The 26,282-nt window shown below is 36.8% G+C and overlaps 1 protein-coding gene across 1 annotated transcript; it reads left to right on the top strand.

Annotated features, from left to right (window-relative positions):
- Positions 1-6,277: 6,277 nt before the first annotated feature.
- LOC127963010 (semaphorin-3F) lies at positions 6,278-26,282 on the top strand. Its single transcript, XM_052562657.1, has 18 exons — positions 6,278-6,760; positions 12,525-12,653; positions 19,283-19,443; positions 19,578-19,640; positions 20,320-20,439; positions 20,541-20,634; positions 21,485-21,604; positions 21,738-21,883; positions 21,977-22,091; positions 22,216-22,285; positions 22,417-22,561; positions 22,771-22,993; positions 23,245-23,333; positions 23,505-23,546; positions 23,673-23,830; positions 23,947-24,014; positions 24,117-24,244; positions 24,464-26,282. The coding sequence occupies exons 2-18, from the start codon at positions 12,557-12,559 to the stop codon at positions 24,857-24,859; spliced, it is 2,235 nt and encodes a 744-aa protein (XP_052418617.1). The 5' UTR covers positions 6,278-6,760; positions 12,525-12,556; the 3' UTR covers positions 24,860-26,282.

Below are 26,282 nucleotides of genomic sequence, written 5' to 3'. Positions count from 1 at the left end.
TCAGAAGACGTCTTTGTTTCTCATGTCTACCCACAAGAGGGCAGCATTGAAAAGAAAATAACTGAATAAGAAATTCGAATCTGCTTTTCTGATAAAAGGACAAAGTCGTTGTATGGTTTTCACGTGTTTTATTATTATTATTTTTTTTTAATGGAACAACAGCTCTGGTGCAAAATATTAGGATTCCAGTCTTTTTCATTGTGAGCTTGTTTTGACTTTATTTGAAATGCCTCCAGACAACACAAGCTCCTGGGTAGTTATATGGGGGTCTGTGGGACTGCAAAGGCAATGAGATAAGCCTCCTAGTGCAGTGTATGTGATGTCATTGCCAAAGGCTCTTATCTCCATTCAGATGCCTTTGCTTAGACAGCTGTGCCATGCTTGATCACGTGAACTGATGCATTCCATGTTTTCATGATCAATTCAACACTTGATCACGTGAACTGATGCATTCCATGTTTTCATGATCAATTCAACAGTCCTTACAAGTCGGCAGCAGCATTATCTGAGATTTGACCTTCAGAGGTCAAACGCAGCTCTTAAAAAATGCATGCATCAAACCGAAGTGATATTTGCTTTAAAATATGGAAATATGTGATCCACGTGGTAAACTTTACTTTGCCCTTGTCACCTCTGGCTGCATGTTAACCAAAAGCTTGTATTTTGACATAAGAGAGGTCAATGTGTAATGAAGCTTGGATATGCATTGAAACAGCACAGCTCTGCAAACAGCCAAAGGGCAGGCATTTTTGGGCAGGCCTCAACAGAGGAGTGCCGATGTTGCAATGGTACACTTAAAACCTTTGATTTCATGCTTAATGCAATGCTATAAATATTCCACTAGCAAAGGCCTGCCCTGTTTGTAAATGCAAAGCAGGCAGCAGAGGAGTAGAGCTGTACTACTGTTATGGGAGATGTAGATACCACCACACGCTTTATCAAGATTGAAGGAAATACGTGATCTCATGGGAGCACAAGCTACTGTCCCACACTCAAATGGTTTGGATCAGAAGAAAATTGTATAATCAGTATATGTATATATATATATATATATATATATATATATATATATATATATATATATATATATATATATATATATATATCAAAAAATGATTGGGCTGCCATTTAAAAGTTTTATAATTAAGTTTTCATTTATTTATTAATTTTAATTAATTTTCTATATATTTTTTATATATTTTCAAATATTATACAACATTAAAAAACAATATTGATTTTACTCTAATGCAGGTGAAGTTAATCTCAAAGCCTTTTAAACTAAATTAACTTGTTTTTATTTAACTTATATAAATTGTTTTTTATTTTTTACATTTTATTTAATTAATTTTACTGTAACATTTTAAAACGTCAAATATATTTTGAAATATATAATATTTAAACATTTTAATATTCACATTTTAGCTGCATTGTTATATTATATCACAATATCTGCCACATTTCTTGTGTGTTTACTGTAGGCGCAGTGAATCTTAAAACCTTTTACATTAAATTCATGAATTAATTATACACATTATTTCCGTGTTGTTGACCATGGGAGCTTTGAGACTCTTGCTCATGCAAGTTATAACGCACAGTTTTTGTCAGGCAGAATAGGTGAAGAACAGAGATCCTGATTCAAAACATCTTTACCCTTTACAATTTCAAAAAAAGATTCCAATACACTTCAGAAAAGCATCCATAATACCAAAACATAACATTAGATTATATTAAAGTCATATAAAATAGTCTGTCAAGTAATTTAAATATGCACTGCGGGTCAGTAAAGTATACTAAAATAGTTAAAAGCAACTGGCGGAACAGAAGAAAGAAGGTCAGCGAGTGAAGGAGACAGAGACAGAGTGTGATGAAGAGGGTGGGAGCGAGGGAATGGAAAGAGTGTGAGATAGAAGGAAGGAAAGAGAGAGAGAGTTGAATGGTAAAGCTAATTAGCAGACCTCTGACAGCCCTGGCAAGCAGATAAATGGTTTTTATCTGAAAGATCACCAGTCCCCTGTACTCTTTCCACCTGTCTGCCCTCCAATATGTGTTTTGACTCAGCTGTGGCGACATATGAGTATACATGCATATCTGAATTCAGTTTATTTCTACATTCTGCTACTTCATCAAAAGCACTTTTAGCCTTTTAGACTATAGTAAACAAAGTCTGTGTGTGTGTTTCTCAGCTTTTGTTTATAAATTGCCCGTTACCCATTCTTCGAAGAACATCATGCCCCAGGCGATTGCATTTGCAATCAAGATGAAACTGGAGCATACTGGAAAAAAAGGAAAGGCACCTCAGTGGGACTTTTATCATCTCAAAATCTCGTGGCACCGCATCCATCTTTGATGAGGCAGGCCGCTTATACGCTCATCCATCCTGGGCATCCCGTGGGCTGCGGCTAAGGTGCTGACAGATTTATCTCCTAAGACAGATGTACTTTACACTCCCACACCCCTCCAGCTTTTCCAACTTTTCCATGGATTTACTTTCCTTTTCTCTGCATTTTGGAGGCTTTTCCAGGTTTACTCAGGATACTGACTCGTGCGGGAATCTATCCTGTAGTGAGGAAATATGTAGGTACATGTTTTATTTTAATGGAGTCAGAGGGTACTAGGGTCAATGACATGACATTAATGATGTGAAAATAAATTAAAATACAATAGAGTGCTGCACGGACAATGCTTGGAAACAAGTTAGCATTTAACTTCCGGTGATAATCCAAAAGCCAATGAAAATTGTTAAATTTTATTAAATTTTAAATAATGAATAAACCAAGTACAATCAACATGAATACAAACAGTGCATTTTAAGAACTTATCAAGCCCATATTTGACATGAAGTACATTCATAAAAGACTTTTCTTCTCTTTATTGTGGAAACTCTTATGTCATTGACCCACTAGTCTACTTTAAAAATGAATCCCTCCCCAACTCGAAACCTGTGCTTGCACATAGCCTACAGCATTTCACAGAAGCACTGTCTGGATTGATGAGCGCCACGTATCCACCATGATAAATTTGTTGTTGTAACTCTTGCTTTTGAGACTGCAAATCCCTGTTTATACACTGCAGAGAAAGAAAGACAATCATTTCCCAACAAAACCCCGCTGACTTCCTGACCATGTATGATGAAACGTGATGCTCTTTGTAGACCAAATGCATTTGAGCTCTTTAAAATTCAAATACGGCCTTTTTTCAATCTGTACAATGCACATTGTATCAAATCAATGAAAGTTTAAAGTGGAATAAATCATGTGCTCTTTCACACAAAGGACAGAGTTCAAATTCTGTGCTTTCACAAACATGAGATGATCAGTCAAAAGGTCTGTCAAAGTCAGTAACAAAGGGAAATATATAGCTGTAGGTCATCAACTTTTAAGCTGCCATAGTAGCATGTTCATGCAAGATACAAAGGTCACATGTAAATTAGAATATAATAAAAGTGTTTTCACTTTAAACAGGGTGCGTACCAATTCAAAACATGACCTATTTGGCTTGTTCTTTTTCTGTTACATGCCACATCATGTCGTTTCACCGGTGTGGTGTTTGCTCACCAAGTTGAGGTTTTACACTTAAATCAAATAAGCTCATATATTAGGCAATTAAGCTTCTTAAGTGATTCAGTGGTTTGCGTAGATGTGGTCGTAAAACTGCGGACTTTGTCAAGTGTCTCTGACGTTGGAGAATGTTGGGCTGAATGGAAGATAGTGAAGCTGGTGGGGCTTCTTGCATTGTGGGTGAAAAATCACACGGAAACCTGAACTTAAAGCCGACTTGAGTCACTTCCTCTCAGAGGAGAATAAAGGATGCCTCCCACAAAGAGAGAGAAAGACAAGAAACCACCTCCACATCCGCAGCATTTTAAGAAAAGGGCACATTGTGTGATGTCATGAAAAGCAGAGCGTCTTTTTAAATCAGCTGAAAAGGAAATGGTAAAACTTTTTACACACCCTTCCACTGACTCTGGAATTATATATAAAGGCAATGTAAAACATTTGTACATTTAATCTAAGTACTGGCATCCTAATGCATGTCAGAGACCCCAGAAAGAACACACCACGGGCCTTTTGTCACAAAAAAATGTTTGTGCGAAAGAGCGTCCTTTCACCCAGCCTACCCCCACCATCATCTTGAGTCACGCAGCCGGATGCAAAAAAACTTTGGGAATTTCGGGACACTTTCTGGCGGGACAAACAGATCCACCACAAATGCACTGCAGTGGGTCTCCAACACAACTGCTTGACAACGGTTTGTCACTATGTTTGCAGCAGTTAGTAATGTGAACATGTAATGAGGCGAGACAGACAAACAGTTTGTGAACCCCTTGAGATGTTTCAAAGTTTTCTGTTGTTTTACCATGATTGTCTTATTTTATCATCAACCGCTTTTTATAAATTAACTGTGAGATCTATTTTGATTAATTGCATGTTTGGAGGGAATTTTGTGAGTAGCCAAAAAACTACATGAAAGATTGAATTATTGTATGTGCAAAAGAATGTGAAGCCCTAGCTGCATTTTTGAGTGCTTTATTATCATTTACATCCTTTGGAAAGTAGTAGGGCAAAACTGATTAAAATAGAGAGGAAACCAACCAAACCTCTGTGGTGCCAAGGAGTCAAACAATGCCAAGAGGAATGGAGATATCTGGGGACATCAGGAAGAAGGTGGTGACAGAACATCCGTCTGGGGAAGACTATAAGACCATCTCCAAGATATTCCAACTCTATCCATCCAATGTAAGACGAATCATCTACAAATGGAGAGCATTCAACATGACCACAACTCTACCTAGAAGTGGACGCCCATCAAAACTATCATCAAGAAGCAGCAGAAAAATAATGAATGAGGTAAAGGCCAACCCACACATCACCTCTAGAGAGCTGCAGACCTCTCTGGCAGCATCTGGGGTAAATGTACATGCATCTACCTACAATCAGACATGACATTTATGGGAGGGGTTGCTAGAAAGAAGCCTCTGCTCTCAAAAAAGAACCAAACTGCCATTTCAACTTTGCCAGAGAGTATTTGGACAAACCAGAGGCCTTTTGGAAGTCCATTCTTTGGACAGATGAGTCCAAAATAGATTTATCTGGTCATAATCAAAGCCGTCATGTTTGAAGAAAATTACAGGAAAAGAACCTCCTCCCAACAGTGAAACATAATGGTGGAAATGTGAAGGTCTAGGGCTGTTTTTCTGCCTCTGGGCCAGGGTGACTCCATAATATTCAGAGAAACTAAATCTCAGACTTATCAACAAATTCTTGAAGAAAATTTCCTGCCATCAGTCAAAGAGCTGAAGCTGGGCCAAAAATGGGAGATGCAGCAAGACCCTAAGCATTAAAGCAAATCCACCATGGAATGGCTTAAAAGAAAGAAGGTTCACACTCTTGAATGGTCTAGGGGTGTTGATGTCGCAGTGGATAAGACACCTGCCTTTGATGGGAGAGACCCGGGTTCAATCCACTGTGAGACACCACTGTGTCCCTGAGCAAGACGCTTAACTTAACTCTGAATCTAAATCCAAATGAAATGTTGTGGCTAGACCTGAAGTGGGCAGTACATGCCATTCAACCTCTCAAAACTGATGGAGTTCTGCAAAGAGGAGTGGGTAAAAGACAGATGTGGTAACAGAAGATGTATGGTTGAAGTAATGGCTGCAAAAGGAGGTGCCACAGGCTACTAAATCAGGGGTAGGCAACATTGGTCCTGGAGTGCTGATGTCCTGCAGAGTTTAGCACCAACCCTGAAAAAAAACTCACTTGTCTCTGTAGCCTTTGTAATCCTGAAGACATTATTAGCTTGTTCAGATCAGATGTGATCGATTTGATCGTAAGTCTGCTTCACAAATTGGGTTTTGGATGTACATTTTGAATATATATTTTTTTTTTACACAAGACCTGATCTTGTCTGGAAGGTTCACAAACTTTCGAGCAGGAATGTATATATATGTTCAAATGTATTAAATGTAACCCCACATCATGTGGCATTATACAATGTGTTGATATATCTGCATTTTTCTGACCTCTTAATAGTTGTGTTTCATATTATGTAACTTCATATTATGACTGTGACAACCTACCCCATATAGGACTAGTGTGAGTGTGACTATATATATATATATATATATATATATATATATATACACACACATACATATAAATGCATTAAATGTAAACAACATTTAATGTGGCATTATCCACTATTATCTGTTGCATATCTTCATTTTCCTGACCGCTTCACGGATAAAGGCGGTTCGTTGGGAGCAGTGCTGAGGGGGCTGGACCGTGACACTTCACCGGCGGAATTATCCAAACAGACTTTCAACACACGGAGACGTGCAGCGTGGAGCTTACGTGACGAGACGACAAACACAATCTTCTGTTTTGTATTCAAAGTTACAAACGCGGGAGATATTGTCACGCAAACTGCAAAACACATCTTAACTTCTGCTGCCTTTATCTCATCAACTGTCTAGATAAGAGCTTAGAAATATCTTGAGGAATTTCGTGCACAGACTGCAACTTTTATCGCCGATTTTTGGACTGATTGACACGCCCCAAAAGTGAGAATTCAAAAGGCTGGCGCTATAAAAGCTCTTATGTTTTTAGGAGAAGGGTTTGGACGGATTTCAGAAATTCATTAAAGCACGAGCTGTGCTAACAGAGACGGTAAGGAATGTAACGATAACATCTCACCTGCGCCTCAAGACACCAAATACACGGAGCAACAAACCGACTAAAACACAAGACCAGCGAATCAGGTGAATATATACAGCACTTCTCTCAGCTTCGAGATAAAACAATCTGAAACTGCATAAAGTCTTAAGAGAGTAGTTTGGCCTCAGGTAGATGAAGGGAAAATATATAAAAAAAAATGTATGCAAATCATAGCAACAGTGTTTACATTTGCAGTAATATTAAAAGCACTCCAACATAACCTTTACATCACCCTGCAATTTGTGTTAGGCTATATAAATATTTAATTGTTTTTGTTTTCAGCCTTTCTGTATTTACGATAATAAATGTCGTTATCAGCCCAAAAAATACTTCAATGCTACTTTGACAAATTTGTTTTAATAAATTTTTACATGGAGGAAAAAGAACATATAATCCAATAACTGTATCTACTGTGGAGATGAAATGAAATTTAACTAGGGTTTATCCACTACTTGGTGAATTTAGGGTGCATCAAGAGCAGGAATGTTATGACTTGAATGCAGATGGTTTATTGTGTGTTCGGTAAGGATTCTTTCATCTTCTCATTTAAATGTGTGCATGGGTGCTTGAGCAGTTTATACTTTAGAACAGTTGTGTGTTACAGCAGCTGTATGAATTTACATTTTTAAAATTGTAACTGGCATATGTTTGTATGGTGGTTGTGTGTGTAAGTATATTTTTATGTAGTATGGCTACTGCATTCACAATTTAACACCCAAGCTTAAACTTGATTGTAGTATTATACAGTATAAACCGTTTTAAAGAAAGGGACCAAAATGATTTAAATTAAATTTCATAATGTTTTGCTAAAAGTTACAATTAACATGAGAGGCAAAATTTTCAAAGATGTTCATGTCCTGTCCACTTTGGCAAACTCAGACTATATTTTACTTTTTATACTCTTTTTGTGTTTACCACAATATTTGTTCTTTTAAAAAGAGAGATACAGAAGCCTGACATTTTGTCAGTCACAAAAAAGGAAAAAATCAGACACACTGGAGTTGGATTTAATGGACGTCATAGATTGCGCTTGAACATCCATAATTCATATGCTGGCCATTCCAGCAGAGGACGACTGATACATAATGCATGCTAACAAGAAAGTATAACCGTTTACACCTGTGAAGTTCCACTCAAGATTTAAAACAGCAAATATGTCACTTAACGGTTTACTTGAGTGATGTAGACATGCAAATGCTCTATCTATCTATCTATCTATCTGTCTGTCTGTCTGTCTTTCTATCTCTCTATTCGTCTGTCTATCCGTCTGTCTATCTATCCGTCTGTCTATCCGTCTGTTTGTCTGTCTGTCCGTTATTGTGGCTGGCTGTCTGTCCATCTACTGTATCTGTCTATCCTGTTAGGTTAGATCTATAGCAGAGCTTTGTGTGTGTGTGTGTGTGTGTGCGTGCGCGTGTGTGTGAGTGAATTAAAGTCTGTGCTTCCTACTCTTTCCCCTCAAATCAGTGCCAGAACCAACATGTAAGAACACCTGAGTGACTGATGCTGTTGGATATGTGAAGGAGAGGAGACATAAGACAGATCTGATCTTGCACAGAGTGTGAGTTTCAATGAGAGCCAGTGAAAAACAGTAAAACTTCAGAGGATTTTTTTGAAATCAGGTTCAAAAGTGAGGACTCTTTGAGCTGGAAAATATGATATCAATTATTTGTTGGTTTTTGTAGTCCTTCACAAGAGCACCCAAGATCATAAATGTGCATTTGCAGCTTTCAGACCAATAATTCTTTGCTCTTGTTTAACACTAAAACATTGGCTATGATCCCAATCTGATGTCTACAGAGTCATGATACACATCTACATGAACATACAGAGAGATAACCATCTCCAGCTCCTTTTTTTATATACTCTTCTCTCTTCTTTTACCAACTTTTCTATGCAATCTACAGTTCTCTCTCACTCTCTATGTCATCTTGCAGTTTGGACATGTAGTACATTCCTGGACAAGCCTCTAGATGCACTTTGAATGTGAATTTGAACCAGTGACAGCTGGCAGAACCTGGACCAGTGTTTGTGTTTGTGTATGCGCCTGAGTTTGTGGAAAAGGATTGAGCAAGCTGCTTAGTGTCAAAACTTTTGCCTTAAAGCAAAACACACAAACAGCCGAGAGCAAAGCTGTGGCATACACACGTGTAGTACTTCTAAGTGCTAATAAAAAAAGAATCTGGATTTAAGATGATTTAATCATGGATCTCCAATAAAGAGAATGTATGGACATACATATCCCAAGTATGCAAGTGTATACTGTGCTGACATCACTCACATACATCAGCTGATGATGTCATATATAGGAATGACGAAAACTGATCTAAAAGAGGCAGCAGTCACAGCCCTGGACTCCAGCGAGATCTTCCAAGTTATAACAATGAGCAGCGTGACGGGGCTTTGCAGCAGCTTGGAGTGATTTGCCACCTCCAGCTTTTCCCAGGCACATGGCCCCATAAGCTGTAAATCACAAGCAGTGATTTCTGGGTCAATTTTGTTTTCCATTTTAATATGTTTTTACATTAAGTACATTAAATATGCAGTTCATACATGCAATAATGGAAATTCACCAATAAATTACAATTATTTTGATATTTTAGCGAGAGCATGTCAGGCTGAAACAACTGTCGTGATATAATGAAGAAAAATATATATATGAGCAATATCACAAAAGTAGAAGTGTGATTATGGCTATAATGTGCCCATGCTAATGGTGAAATAATGTAATAATCACGAACACACACACCATTTCTGTATACTAAATATTATTATTAAATACTACTATTATTCATATAAATATATACAACATATACAACAACAGCCAGCATTAATGTTACAGTAAAATATAACGTGATGAGATTTTGCCCTCAGCCAAAACTATCTGATTTTGAAAAAATAATAGATTCATGAGACCAAAGACTGCCCCAAAGACTGTTTACCTAAAACAAATTACATCTCATGTTTAACCACTGTCATCAGAGCCAGCGGCAAATTCCAGAAGATCTGGCCAAGCAATTTTTCAAATAGACATTATATTTAGTCTAAACATTCTTGTCTAAAAAAAAAAAAACTGACACAAAAGCAGTATTATTTTATAAGTTATAACTGTTTTAGGCATCCACCATGTGAAATATGGCCAAAATATGAGAAATGTTATTTCATGATATCTAAATATATATATATATATATATATATATATATATATATATATATATATATATATATATATATATAATTTTATATAAAAATGAAGCGAATTACAAACCGTAAGACAAATACAATAGATACACATTAAATATTAATTTTTTTTTTTTTTTATATAGTAGGTTTAACATGTTTACTTTATTTAACATCTTTTGTTGTTTGATTAACATTAGTGAGACAGACAAGTATTTAATTAGATATTTAATGTCCCTTTAAGACCGAATTAATGTAATATACTCACCGTAAACCGTATAAAAACATGGATGTAGTGTCCGTGGCGTCACCTGTTTTCTGAAGAGAGTTTTTGAAGCTCAAAGTGGAAGAGGCCGACCATCGCCATCTTGGTAGCACGTCACCGCGCGTCACTCCTGGATAATCGAAAATGGGCAAAAAAACAGGAGCTGGTTGCTGAAGCCGAGACAGTTTGATTGCAGTGTCAACAGCGGCAATTCACCTGTCACTCAAGTGACCACGCCCTTAATTATGCAGAACTTTAAAGGGATACCTGGGTATTAAGACATGTAAAGCTTAATATAACGTAAATGATTTCCCTTATCATTTACGTTAATGGAGGGGAGCATTATTCTGATGACGTAAAATGGCTGCACTCTGTGAGCTACTGCTGCTACCTGTTGCTGTTTTTACCGCAACACAACTCGGAATAGACAACTCTGAAAATAAAATACTGATATGATGACTACAGCTACTGAAAGAACTTGCATGTGGTGATGGATATAAGTAGGCTTAAACCAAAAGCCGTAGCATTGATTTTTCCCCACAAGGAGTCTAAACGCCCCGGATCTCAAGGGAAATCTGCACTGAGATACTCATCCAGCTGCCGCAGCATCATGATTAGCATCAGCATGTTTACATCCTTACAGGATGGCAAAGCATATCTTGTCTCAACCGTTTGTAAGCTGTTTCAGAAGCTGGGGTCTACTAAAAGACTCAGATATCAGGGCTCAAGTGGAGAGAGAAAAAGCGGGTCTCTAGGAAATTGTATTTGTCCACATGCATTTTCCCATTCTTTTCTCCTCTTCTTATCGCTAGGAAATCAGTGAAGTCTTATATGGCTTCTCTTGTTGCCCTCTGTCTGAAAATTACAACCAAAAGCCACATAATGTTTTATATTCTGAGTTGTCGCAGTAAAAAGTGCCAGGTCACCAAGTACAACCATTTGACGTAATCAACACAGAATGTACTGTGCACATAAAATAATGGTGCCTCCCAAAAACGATGTCGTTTTTTTTTTTTTTTTTTTTTTTTTTTAATAACATGCATCTTCCATGGGTTTTCTACAACATATTTCAATAAGAGACATAATTTATTCTATATTAAGCTATAAATGTCTTAATACCTGGGGATCCCTTTAAGGCTTAATATAATTTAAACGGATGAGTTATAAAAAAAATCTTGAAGGGCAAAATTAGCTAGCTTATATAGACCATTATAGTTTTTATAACCAGGCTGTAATTTTTTTTATTATTTTTTGTCTGCTGTAAAGTTTGGCATTTTAACATTGGTAGTCTATGGGATTGATTCCAAGGTTGCTGTTTGGACAAAACACAATTTGTTCAAACATCGGGATTTTCAAAGGTCAGGACACTAAAAATATGGGATGGTCCTGGTAAAAACCTGACGTCTGGTTACCCTAACTATGACATTCCCTGTGAGAAATTCCTCCAGTGGAATAATAGTCTACAAGCGGTTCTGTTATCACTAGAATATCACGATTCGATTCGAGGACCATACTCACACACACACACACACACACACACACACACACACACACACACACACACACACACACACATATATATATTTAAAATATAAAACAGTATTAGTTCTACTGTTTTAGTAGTAATAGTTAATCAATTATTAATATTTTTTATTTTTTTACATTTAAAAGTACATTTAAAAATATTTTACATTATTTAGATGTAATATTTAATTTGTTTTCAAAACCATATCAACACAAGTACATTGTGTTACATTTCCCAAAAAATAAAAATTATTTATTTGCTTTATCCTGGACACTCTTTATTCTTTGCTCTGTGATTTTTATGCCACTCGTTCATACGTCCAAGCCCTTGTACGCTGGTCACAAACCACAGCTCTTATGCTCATAATCCGCTAACTCTCAAATCAGTCTGTGCAGTTGCACTGGGTGGATGAAGATGATTAACAGCACCTGTTTTTTCTAAAATAAAACTGACCCCAGGTTGCATAAATGCTCTGTAATGCAGGACTGAAACCTCTATCTTTGCATGGAGTTGAATAGAGGAAGGTGTGACAGGCTGGGATTTGCCTGGCTTTTAAAACTCAAAGCTAAATATACAACAAGTGGTAGAGTACAGTAGTAATGTTTGCTTTGTGTTCCTTCTGTTGTCTGTCTAAATCAAACTGTCTCCATCTCTCTTCCTCCTCTTCATCTCTCATTCATTTCCAAGCTATTTTTTCCTCCTCTCGCCCTTCGTCTGTTTTTCCTTTGTCATTTCAGCCTTTTCCTTTGTCGAATCAGTGATAAATTTAGCCTCTCTCATGCATTTCTCCCTATGTCCACCTTGTTTTATTTTTTTTCTTTTGTGTGGGTTTGTATAGATTGCCTGCGAACGGGTCTAACTGTGAGAGTAATGGAAACGAGACTCCTCCTAGTGCTGTTGGCTTTGTTCATGTTTGAAGTGGCCTGCACACATCGCTCCGCTCCCAGAGTACACCTGGCTTTTAAAGGTGAGAGCAAACATTATTCATTACCTGTACATGCATACTCAAACACTCAGCTTCTCTCTTTCTCTTTTGCATACACCCACATGCCTATACATACACACACATGTACACACTTAGTCTAAATGAGAACATCCCAAACTTCTATTATTGTTATATAAAGCTAGTTATATACAGAATGCTATAGACTAACCATAGCCCACACCCTTCCTCTTCAAGAAAACATTTTAGTTGTGTCCTAAATGACATGCTTTACAGTACACTATGTATTTTGCTCTCTAGCATATGACATTAAGATGGCTAGTTTGTCTTCCAGAATCAGAGTCTGATAGCCCCTTCCCTTTTTCTATGTAATTAAAGCTTAAGTGCAATAGGTACACAACATTCCACTCTTCATTTTCTTGGTTAAATAAGTGCATCAACCAGTTAATTGTTGGTTTTTCACTGTGAATATACTACTCACACTAAGTATACAAATTGAAACACTTTTGTATTTTTTTTTTTTTTACAATATTTTATGTATGACTCATGTTTCTAATTGAGAATGTATTTGGATGTAGGAAGGCCTTGTAAGATTTAGCTTGTAGGGAGCAATTTTATAGCTAATTATGTACACAGACATAAACATGTGTTAGCATAGTTTCCTTGTCAGTGCCAAGTAGTTCTTGGCTGAAAACAAATGGTGGATGTTGTCAGCACGGTTGAGGTGTGGAAAGTGCTGGATCTGGGTGGGTGTCCTCAGTGGAGCATGTTCCAGAGAACCCTTGAATCTTGTGTATTGTTTATTGTTCAGAAATCCAAGAGCTCAGTTAAATTTGTCATTTCACTGGATTTTAAGCTGAGATAATGCAATGTGGTGTCAATGTGGAGCTCTGCGAATTCCCATTAAATGGAAACTTTCCTCAGTTTGGTGCACCACAAAATGTTATTCGTAATTTATCAGACAAAACATTCTATAGGAATCCAAAAATAACAGTTTAAGCACCAAAACGTAATTGTGGATTAATCAATACATGTTCAGAGGTCTTCTTTGCAAGTGCAACATTCTGCTTCTTCCTATTTCTTATGAAATGTTTACTTTGCTCTCATTTAGCATGTCAATCGAGAATTGAGACTACAGTAGAGTTTCTAATTTTTAGTTCAATCTGTTCATTTGTCACCACTGCATTTCACATGAATACATGAAATGCAGTAGTCATTTTGAGCATTTTTACAAAAGGATATTTATTAAGAATTAATCATTTTAACTTTCTTTACCTCAGTACACATTATCAGACATTTGCATTCCATTCATATTTAGCTTTAACTAGATTTAAAGTATTGAGTTACAGTCTGAGGATAGCTGGTTTTGTTGGGGGTCATAAGTCATAATTTCGATTAAAGATATTTTTTTACAGTAAAAATAGTACTATTATATAAACTAATGGCATATGTAGCTGTCTCAAGAATCAGTGCTGTAACTCATTATATGAGGTTTAAATTTTTCTCTTCCTGGTTTTAGTATCTTTCTTTTCAAAGGGAATATGACACAAAACTCTTGTTGTGGAGAAGTTCAGGGATATTCCCACAGATTCTTTCCCAGCATTCTCCTCTCATAATTGTATGTCTTCAAACATATATGAGATCTAAACCAAAGTCATTTTAAACAATTATAGTCATTGTCATCTGTCAAGCTGTCACCCTTGTTCTTGAAAGACACATGCACATGCATGCAGTGACGTTATACACACATTAGTGCAGCTAATACTGACACAGGTATCCTCATGTTACACAGGCCCTCTAATTACAATTTTGAAGCATGTTGAAATATGGCCTGCTTAACACATACCTGATGGAAACAGGCATTAAAAGTGTGAATCACTTAAGGGGAATCCTTTCATATAACATTTCATCTGAATAAGTTGAAGGTTTGAGAGAGGTCCCACATAATTACTACAGAGATTATAGAGTGGCCCATCTCTCATGTATGTGGGATTGTAACCCTGCTCATAATTGTTTGGAAACTGCTCTGAGATTAAAAACAGTGGAAACATCAAAATACAGCATCCCACAAGAATATAAACACAATTTTGGATTTGTTTGTGTTGTACCAGCCGGAGTGTAAACAACTTTTTTCCAAAAGCCACATTTTCCCCAAGTCACTCCAGTTTAGTTTGCCATTTCTGTGGGGCCTCATTCTTTGCTGTGGTACAATAACTATGACCTACATAAAAAGCTGACTTTACTCGACTTGAGTTAGCACTCAGTGCTACCTTTGTTGGTCTTTCTTTAAATATTCTGGTGCAGTTATTATTTTATTATTTTTTAGAATTCATTTTAGGTCATTTGGCAATTATGACAAGGATATTTCAGGAATAATTTTCCTTTGCAGTTATCAAACACTCAAAGTTCATGATTTCAAACAAGAATTGAATCTTGAGTAAATCCATTTTCACACTGTACATAATTTTGTTTAATGTCTAAAATCACTTGCACGTGTAAAATGTTGTTGTTGTTTTTTTATTTTTTATTTAGGGAAAATCGTAAAACATTTTATGTTTTTTTTTTATATGCTGGTTATCAGTCAGAATTGTTATATTGATGCATCCCTCATTTTTTAAGGTGGGACGTGAAATGGTCTGATGATTGTTATGGACGAATGACAATAACAAAAATAAAATAACATTAACTGCTTCATGACCTATAAGCAGATGTTCTTCTATTTTACAGTTAAAGTGTTTGATGCCTCAATGCTCAGTGACCCTTGAGATTTAGAGAATTCAATTGACCCCTCTGTTTTTCACAAACAATCCAATCAAGATGGGTTAAAATTGCCTTGAGGGAAATTCATAATGATGTTAGCAGGATTCATGAGAAAGAAAAGCTGTTCCAAATATCAATCACCTCATGTTTCATATTTCCCATTGCCCCGGGCTCATATTCCTCCTGCTTGTGCCCTGATCAAACCTAATTGAAGAGATGACTGGGCTGAATTATACGCCCTCAGTAATTTGGATCTAACTAGTTATTGTTAGCTTTGTCTTTTCTTTCATCACCCGTCCCTGTAATTCCACCGAATCTCTTTGGCTCTGATCCAGTCCGTTTCTGCCCTCCTGTTTTCCTCAATTGCAATGTGTTTTACCCCCATCAGGAGAGATCGCCCTTCCAGTATTAAGCCCCCTCTCAACCTCGCCACCACCCTCTCCTTCACATCAAGAATAGCTGGGCGGAAAAATCCACTTGTCTCGTTGGCCTCTTTATTTTCTGCTGTTATCTGAGATGGATTGTTCATTGTTTGCCACCGGGATGGTCTTTGTTTCGGAGGCGCCTTCAGATGAGGGAAGGTCTTTGTGTAACTCTAGAAAGTGTACCCAACTAGAGACCGAGAACGCTGCAAGAAACTGACAGAAAGAGAAACTTGATATTCTACAATGGCCTTGTATGCATTCAGTGTGTAACCTTACCCTATTATGATTAAACCATTTAATAAGGCTGTTGACACAATTTAATAATTTATTCAGATTAGGATATGCTGATTAAATAATCAAGTTATTGAAATTACCTTTTTATTTATTTATTATTGTAATTCAGGGATATTGTGGCAGATTATATGTAATTTAAATATTTATTTTTACATAATATTGGTATCAATATTAATAATTGATTTGCTTTGGTAAATTAATTGTTCTGAATTTATATTTCAGCTTATGTCAAATATAAATATAAAACATTTTTGACTATTTTATTTTGTTATTTTAAGGTTTTGTTATATTTGATACTGATATCTGTTTGAATAGTGCACGAGACTGTGTTTTGTTAAGTTCCTGTCGATTTCTTCTCACAACAAAGACTTCCTGCAGGATGTTTTATCACTAGCCTCACCTTTGTACCAGCATCTCTCACCCGTGATTGTAAGGAACCCTGTGCTGCGTCCACTTTGGTCCACTGCAGGTTTGGCAGAGGTGCCGTGTCCGGTGTTCTTTCCTGACGGTAAAGGGAAGAGAGAGGAACAGGAGTGTACACAAACCCTTTCCCTTTTGCCCACCCAGTTCCGTGTCCAACAGATATCCGATCATTAACAGTTATTTTAGCACCTACTCTAGAACATCCTGTAAACACACATTTAAACATATTAGATACTTTCAGAACATTAACAACGTCACTAAAATGGCCACATTTCCTGTGCCTAAACTTTTCCATGAGTGTGTAAACATCCATACAGATGATCTTCCAGGGAAGGATGATGAAGCTCATTGACAAATTGGGCTTCCGCTTGTAGTTCATACATTGGTTACAGTGTGCTTGTTTTAAGCTACATTTGAAGCTCACCCTATCACCCAGTAGGGCACTGTTTAAAGTATTCAGCTTTTAAAGCTCATCAGACACATCAGACAAGCTCTTTAAACCACTCTTACATTCATTTCAGCTTGATAAAACACAAAGAAATTGTTGCATTGGCAGTCTTAAGTCACTGGGGTATATTTGTAGCAATAGCCAAAAATACATTGTATGGGTCAAAATGATAGTCATTAGGATATTAAGTAAAGATCATGTTCCATGAAGATATTTTGTACATTTCCTACTGTAAATATATTAAAACATACTTTTTGATTAGTAAACTGCATATGGACAACTTTAAAGGCGATTTTTCTCAGTATTTAGATTTTTTTGCAACCTCAGATTCCAAATTTTCAAATACAGTGGTTGTATCTCAGCCGAAAATTGTCCTATCCTAATAAAGCTTATTTATTCAGCTTTCAGATGATGTATAAATTTCACTTTGGAAAAATTGACCCTTATGACTGGTTTGTGGTCCAGGTTCACATATTTGTGAAAACTAATCTCATAAAAAAAAAAAAATTATCACATTTCATATTCCAGTTGTAGTCTGAATAATATTTACCAGAGATATTTCAAAATAGACATGTCTAATTCTTAAAGGGACAGTTCACTATTTATATATATACTGATGGGTTTGGTGAAAACAGGGATAAAAATTACCCCTTGTGTACAATGAAATGTACTGCTGTATTTTTGATGTTGTGGGCCTTTATTTCTGCTGGAGGTCCTGTGTTTAGATACATGAAATGAAAATGAGAGGAGTGAACTGAAGAGAAGCACCAACATGGAGCTGGGAATCTTTTGAACAGTGGCATATTGTGTAATAGTTCAAAATGACAAGAAATTCAGGAAGTTACTGGACATGATGTGAATGAATCTAGTTCAGAGGATGGAAGGAAAGATTAGTGTGTAATTAGTTATCTATGAATGTAGCTTATGAAAGAGTTTCAGGACTTCATCCTCAAAGGGGATCATGGGATTGAGTGTGTCAGACTGATCCGGAACAGGGGAAGAAATATAAAAGAACAGCTTTTTAATAAATGTGTTAGAGTTTGAATAAGATTAAAGGAGTAGAGTTTAGGGAGAGAAAACTAAACCTATTGAGAGACACAAGACTTCCTTTAAAAAGTTCTCATTTTGGTTTAGCAACGATCACTACTTCCTATTACTCTCTTTTTTCTGAATTTTTTTTACACTTTTATTCAGCAAGATTGTTTTGCATTTATCAAAACAAAAATAACAGTATTTTTTTATGTTTCAAAAGATTTTGATTTTTAAATAAATGCTGTGCATTTGAACTTTAAAACGATAAAAGAATCCCAAAATAATGATATAATTTATATTTTCCGGGAACTATTCCTTTAAAATCTTTCCTGACTATTATTAGATTCTGACATCTCTCTCTCAGGTCTGAAATCATCTGATCATACTTCATAACCGACACAAGTCTAGGCTGTTAAACATTCACACAACATTAACTGCAATTCTTGCATCAGGGCCTGGTGTTCTTTTGAAGTCATGTGACAGCCTGCAAGAACGTCTGAAGAAATGGTTCATTTTAACTCCCCTCAATTTCTTCATTTTAATCTTTGCCTTCGAGACTGAATACTTAGCCCACATGTGGAAGTGTTTTTCTATCTGCCAGCACTCAGGAAATGTTTCTGGAACTGTGTTAAGTGCAGTTTGCTCCCAAGAGCCACTAACTTAGGCTTCTCGGCTCTTCTTTCCACCTTGAAGAAGAGCTCGCTGAGAAGGGGTGGCCCAGAACACCACTACCACAAGATTTGTATTTTAAAGATTTCATCTGGAAAAGAGAATACCCACTGAATGTTTATAACACGTGGGAGTTGTGAGGGTTCAGTTAAAAAGCAGATGCGCGAGAAGAAAGTTAAGAGCACCCCCTATTGATCAAACACTGTTTTACAATTACATTGAACAGCGTTTCCCATCATTTCTGTCTTCTGTAACTCATAGGTACTTTAATTGACTATTTGTATTCAGCAAGGACATTAAATTAATCAAAAATGACAGTAAATACATTTATATTTACATTATTGAAAAATTGTTTCAAATAAAACTTCCTGTTCTTAAATGTAAAAAAAAAAAAAATATTAAGCAGCACAGACATTATTAACTGTGATAACAATAAAAAGATATATTTCTTGTTCACTAAATCATCATAATAGAATGATTTCTGAAGGATCATGCAACGCTAACAACTTAAATTAAGGCTGCTGACATAAAATATATGAAAATAAAACATTTTTCCCAATATAAAATACTGGATTTTTTTTTTCTTCTCTCTTGTGCACCAGAACTTATGGACACTCGAACAGCAAGGCCATTCAGTTTTTCCTTCAACACCAGTGACTACCGGATCTTGCACGTTGACCCAGACCAGGGGCGGTTGTACCTGGGCAGCCGTGAATATCTGGTCTCTCTGGACATGCAGAACATCAACAAAGAGCCTCTCATTGTAAGTGATGATTCATATCAATCAATTCCATTCCCGACAATATAACAATCAGCACCCAAACACTGACCCCAGAAGAACTGTAGTGTCAGTGGATTGATTGTTCTCATAATGCAGTGGGTGTTTTATGTCTGTAGATCCACTGGCCGGCTCCAGCTCAGAGAAAGGGAGAGTGTCAGATGACTGGGAAAGGCAGGCATGTGAGTTTACATCAGTTCTTGTCATCTAATTAGTTCTAAATGACTTGTTAAATAAGATGTGAGACTCTTGTTATGACGAGGAATAAAACATATATATATATATATATATATATATATATATATATATATATATATATATATATATATATATATATATATATATATATATATATATATATAAAAGTCGCATTTATTTAGAACCAAGAGAAAAAACATTACCGTCTACAGCCGCGAGAGGGCGCTCTATGCTGCTCAGTGCTCGTGTAGCCTAACCCTGAAAACATTAAATGAAAACAACTAAAAACTTTTAACTGAAATATTAACTTAATTTATGTAACAATATCCAAGTCCAAGAACCGATATTGGTAATCTGGGAAGGCAAGTTATTCAGATAACGATACACAACACAACAGTACACAGAACAACTGAATAGGTGCCCGGTATGTTAACATAACACATTAACAGTTACAGGAGCACTGAGCAGCATAGAGCGCCCTCTCGCGGCTGTAGATGGTAATGTTTTCTCTTGGTCCATGTACAATAAATTTTGATGAGTTGCACCTGACTATAAGTCGCAGGACCAGCCAAACGATGAAAATAAGTGCGATTTATAGTCCGGAAAATACAGTTAATCAGTTTTAAAAGTGGCTTGTTTGTGTGTGTGTGTGTGTGTTTTCAGGGAGAGTGTGCTAACTTTGTGCGTCTGATTGAGCCGTGGAACAGGACTCACCTGTACACCTGTGGCACAGGAGCTTATAAACCCATCTGCACCTTCATCAACAGAGGATGGAGAGCTGAGGTGCAGCACACACACACACATATAAACATTCTGTTTATACTCATATGTAGACACAACCAGCTTTAACCCAACCAATGCTTTTCCTGCTCTGATTTCCACAGGACTATCTCTTCAGACTGGTTCCTGGATATGTGGACTCTGGCAAGGGAAAATGCTCTTATGATCCAAACCAGGAGAATGTCGCAGCCCTGATTAGTAAGAAACAATTCATGAAGATTTGATGTAATTGATCCTTTACATCACTAACTGATCCTACTGTAGCAATGGTTGCGGTTCACCATATTATCAAACAATCTCCAAAACAGCGGAACATAACAGAATCATAACACAAGTTAACAGTAACATATAACAGAAAAGTTACATATAATAAAATAACAGAATCATAGCATAACATAGAATCCTAATATGTCATAAAATCATAAGATATAACAAAAGAATCATAACATTTCATTTTGTAACCGATCCATAACATCATAACATATCAATACATTACAGAACATTGCAAAGTAACAGAACATGTACAGTAATTATAACTTAACAGAACATATAACATAACAGAATCATAACATAATAGATTAACAGAATCATAGAAGCAAAATCATAACAGAATAATAATATTGGTAAGGACAGCTACATTTGCTGCAGGGTAAATCATTGCTAATAACTTAGTGCTAATTTGTTTACATATTCATTTAGGTATATAGCTGACTTTGATAAGCTTTTGAGTTGCAGTTTCTAATCATGTTTTTACATAATTTAATAATAACTTTAAACACCAATTCATTCTAGTCCATATATACATGCATAATAAAATGATTAAAATCTATTTGACCACTGGAAACCATTCTGTTTATGAAATGTAGAGTTTATCCTTGTCTGGTGTTCTGTAAAGCATATCAACAGTATTAGGGCAGATTTTATCGAAAGGTCAATATCCTGTCTAATGTGTCATCACACAACATTTTGACCGTATTTCACAATTCATCTGAAACATGTAGGCTTCACTTGTACTTATGAATTTTTTTTTTCTCTCTCCTCCGTCCAGATGGAAACCTGTACGCTGGAGTGCCGGTGGACTTCATGAGCACTGATCCAGGCATCTTCAGGACCATGGGCAGCCGGCCAGCTGTGAGATCAGAGCAGTATGACTCGAAGTGGCTGAATGGTACATAGTTTGGCTGTTCATATTTGGATTAGATGTGATTTGAATTAGTCTGACAATAAATATTTGCTCAGCTGTTTTAGTTTGCTTGAAATATTTGGATGGACATTACATGCACACTCTGTTTATTTCCTAGAACCCATATTTGTTCACATGAAACCGATTCCTGACAGCGCCGAGAAGAATGATGACAAACTCTATTTCTTCTTCCGTGAGAAGACTCTGGACTCAGGGGCAGGAGCGAGTCCAAGTGTGCTGGCCAGAGTGGGCCGCGTGTGCCTGGTGAGGCTCGCAACCAGAAAGTGCAGGTGCACAGGAAGCAGTTCACAGTTCTGTCAGTCAATGGAAAAAAAAAAATATTTTGTTTATTCACAGAATGATGAGGGCGGACAAAAGTCACTTGTGAACAAATGGACGACTTTTCTGAAGGCCAGGCTGGTGTGCTCTGTGATGGGCGATGATGGGGTGGAAACGTTCTTTGATGAACTGAGTGAGTTTACTTCCTTTTTGTGTCAAATCTGCCAAGTATCTCAGATATAGCAATTACTGTTGTATTTCCAGTAATGCATTCTTAATATCTCTGTATTATTGACACACTTTCTCATCCTCTCCAGGGGACGTGTTTATCCAACCCACCCAGGATGAACGAAACCCTGTGGTGTATGGCGTCTTCTCAACTTCTGGGTACATATTTCCTTAAGATCAACACATAATGTCAAATTATAGTAAATTTTGACTTTTCATATTCTTCTTTTCGTAAATGATTTGTTTCTGGATGTCATATTTGACTCATCTGTCTTGTATTTGCCTCTTAGCTCTGTGTTTAAAGGCTCAGCCGTGTGTGTCTACTCAATGGCCGACATCCGAAATGTCTTTAATGGCCCTTTCGCACATAAACACGGACACAACTACCAGTGGACTACATACACAGGGAAGATTCCCTATCCTCGTCCGGGAACAGTGAGATTCATTTGATCTCTCTCTTAAGTTTTATGAAAGTTTAGAAGTTTCTCTCACAGTATTTGTTATTGCATAAGCTTGTGTGTTTTTAACATCTTACAGGATCTGTGACATCTTTTATGGCTATAAGGGTGTTTTCTTTAAAAGACGAGCAAACCCAGAATCATATTCATTTATCTGACTGACTTTCCCTCTGTTGTTCATATCAGTGTCCGGGAGGCACATTCACCCCAGGTCTCAAGTCCACAAAAGAGTTCTCAGATGAAGCGGTTAACTTCATTCGCGCTCATCCTCTCATGTACCACCCCGTGTATCCCATTCACAAGCGCCCTCTGGTGGTGCGCTCTGGGGTAGACTATCGCTTTACTACAATTGCTGTGGATCAGGTGGATGCTGTGGACGGCCGATACGAGGTTCTCTTCCTGGGAACAGGTGAGTCTGGCATCTTCTGAATGCTGACATTAGTTCAGTTTCTTTGCAAATCTGTTAACCTTGGGCTGGTGTAACCTAGTTGTTAAAGTCAGCATGAAATAAAAATGTCCCTTTCTGTTCTAAAGGCATATTATAGATCTTGTTGAAATTGAAGAAATTATCCATGAATGTTTATTTTTTAAATGATTTTTAATCAAAACGTCAATAGACGTATTGTGTTTACAGTGTATCACTTTTCTGTCCTCCCACAGATCGTGGTACAGTCCAAAAAGTTATAGTTCTGCCCAAGGATCCCACCACAATGGAAGAGCTCACTTTAGAGGAAGTGGAAGTTTTCAGGGTAAACAAATGAAAAGAAAATATATACATTTTTTTTTTTTGGACCTCAGCATTTTATTGTTCTAATATATAATGACATTTAAGAATATATATGTAGGCCTGTATGTAAAAAAAAAAAAAAAAAAAGTAAAGGTGAAAATATTATATGCTTTTTTTTATTCCCTATTTATAGACACCTGCTCCTGTCAAAACAATGTACATATCAGCCAAAAGGGTAAGACATAATAAAACACATTTTAATACATTTTAAGAGTGTAATTTTTAAAGATGAATTCTAGAAATCATACAATTATACAATATATTTTTCAAGTATTATTATTATTATATTTTTATTTTGCAGCAACAACTGTATGCATCTTCAGAAGAAGGTCTTACCCAAGTGTCCCTGCACCGTTGTGGAGTATATGGAAAGGCCTGTTCAGACTGCTGTCTGGCCAGAGACCCCTACTGCGCCTGGGATGGAGAAAACTGCTCTGCCTTTACACAAGCCACCAAAAGGTCAGAGAAGCTCAATTCTGCACTTAATTGGCTTTTGTGAGTCCCAATTAATAGGAGATATTATTTACAGTAAAAATGACATGGTGTTTAATTATATCTTCTATTATTTCATTTAGGAGGAGCAGAAGACAGGATGTTAAACATGGTGACCCTTTGCGTCAGTGCCGGGGCTACATCGCTAAAGGTAACAAAAACAATCATCAGCAAATAGTGTGTAGGAGTTCATTCTGATGTATTTGTATGATAGGACATAGCATATGACTGTAACACCTTCTGTATTTACTAGTGGAGAGGAGACTGCAGGAGAAAGTTCAGTTCGGCGTGGAGGGTAGCAGCACGTTTCTGGAGTGTGTGCCGCGCTCTCCTCAGGCCACCATCAAATGGCTTTACCAGAGAGAGGGAAGACGAAAAGCGGTACCACTGCATTCTTTTACTTTATTTCAAACCAACCAACCAGCCAAAAATAATAAATCTGTCTTGAGTATCAGATCATCTTATTAAAACGATTTCTGAAGGAAAAGTTATATTATTTCTAATAAAATGTTCTTTTAGTTTCATCATAATAAGATATATGCGACTTTGTGGAGCTTGAGAGGTCTTTTTAAAAACATGAACACATCTCTTTGTTGACAGCTGAATCGAGAGGGAGAGGTTCTGAAGACTCCTCAGGGGGTTCTTCTCAAAACGCTCACCAAAGCAGACGCAGGGCTCTACCATTGCCTGGCCACAGAAAATAACTTCAAGCACACGCTGGCTCGTGTTTCCTTGCGCATCCTGGACCGGGACATCGCTGTAGCCCTCACCACCCCTGATGAGGAGGAAGAGGCATCGAGGAGCCATCACAAAAACCATCACCAGCACCCTGCAGCTCCTACCCCACTGCTCCTGATGGAGCCAGAAATGCGTCTGATTCAGCAGTACTGCCAGTCCTACTGGGAGCAGCTGACGGCCGGGGGAAACTCACAGGCTGACCTCCCCAAACGTGCAAATCGCAGACACACAGAAGCACTGAAGGCTAGTGGGGAGTGAGGAGCACAAGATAAGAGAGTCGGTCACCTTGCTCCGAGTAGTTTGTGAACTTGCATAGGTTAGTTCTTGTGCAGCGGCACCAAAAAGTATTTGGACATTTTTACACCCTTCAAAATGCACTTAAAATGAGACCTAAAGTGAGAATGTTTTCATTTAAATGTACCTGCACTGGATAATTAATGAACAGTGGCCCCAAAACTTATTTGGATACTTTTAGACAATTAAAAATGATTGAATTATTACATTATTCAAAATTAAATATTTTTAGTCACTTAAATTAACTAAATTAACTGAATTAAAACATTCATGAACAGTCCAAATAGTTGGAACTTACTTTATTTTTTAAACGATTGAAACATTTTAATTTAAAATGTTTTTTTTTAAATAGTTATTTCCTCAACACTGTCCCTAAATTTTATTCAAAACGAATGTTCACAGTTTGAAACCCAGTTGTTTTGGAATTTGGCAGGTTGACATTTTGTTATCAAATTGAACAACATTCACCCCAAAAATAAAATGTCCAAGTCCTTTTTGGGATAGTTGTATGTAATCATACATTCATTGTTCATTCACTGATCCAAAGTACAGACCATTCATCTGTTGTACTGGGATCGTAGTCGTGTTGATTTAGGACTTTCCACTCGCCACAGTGATCTGACTGCATTACAGTATTACAAACCACTCACAAATTAAGCTGTAAATGACCTTTAGGATTCAGTAATTACATGCTGGGTTTAATTTACATAAAAAAAATCAACCAATAAACCACAAAGCACCTTTAAAGATGATATTACCTCATAAGCTTTGAAAACGTTCCACTATCCTGTCGCCAGAAAGCCCCTTTGTTAAACCCTTTGTCATTGGGCCAGTGCAATTTCTGATGTTCCATTATGTGGATTATGAAATTGTCCGAATAATTTTTTGTATGTATGTTCAATAGTAATATATGTATGGATTCTAATAACTGGGTTAATAATGGCACCAAACATTTGCAAGTCACCGTCTGTGTGACTGTGGCTGTTTCTCACCATTTGTAATATATATTTATTTGAAGTTGTATATTTTTTATGGGATGGTCTTTGAGGATACTGAATAAGGGTGGAGGGCATTTTTGCATGATTGAGAAATTAGGTATGTTGTCATATTTATTTAAATGCATTCAAAATGACTGACACTGTTTAGGAAATAGCACTTTTATGCTGTGCATTTCGTGCTTTGTGTCTGGTTGAGCAATCATCTTTCAAGTGAATACAAATGTCACAGTTCACTCAGATAATATCTAACACTGGAAATATTTCACAATATTTGTGTCCTTTTCTTTAGTTGAATGGTAGAATAGTCTAGTTGTAAATTACAATACTCTGTCTTGCTGTTAGATGTTGACTTGTACGGGGGAAAAAATAATAAATGAGGAATAATTTGA

This window comes from Carassius gibelio, chromosome B8 (genome assembly GCF_023724105.1).
Source record: "Carassius gibelio isolate Cgi1373 ecotype wild population from Czech Republic chromosome B8, carGib1.2-hapl.c, whole genome shotgun sequence".
NCBI lineage: Eukaryota > Metazoa > Chordata > Actinopteri > Cypriniformes > Cyprinidae > Carassius > Carassius gibelio.
This window is presented reverse-complemented; position numbering and strand designations above follow the sequence as displayed.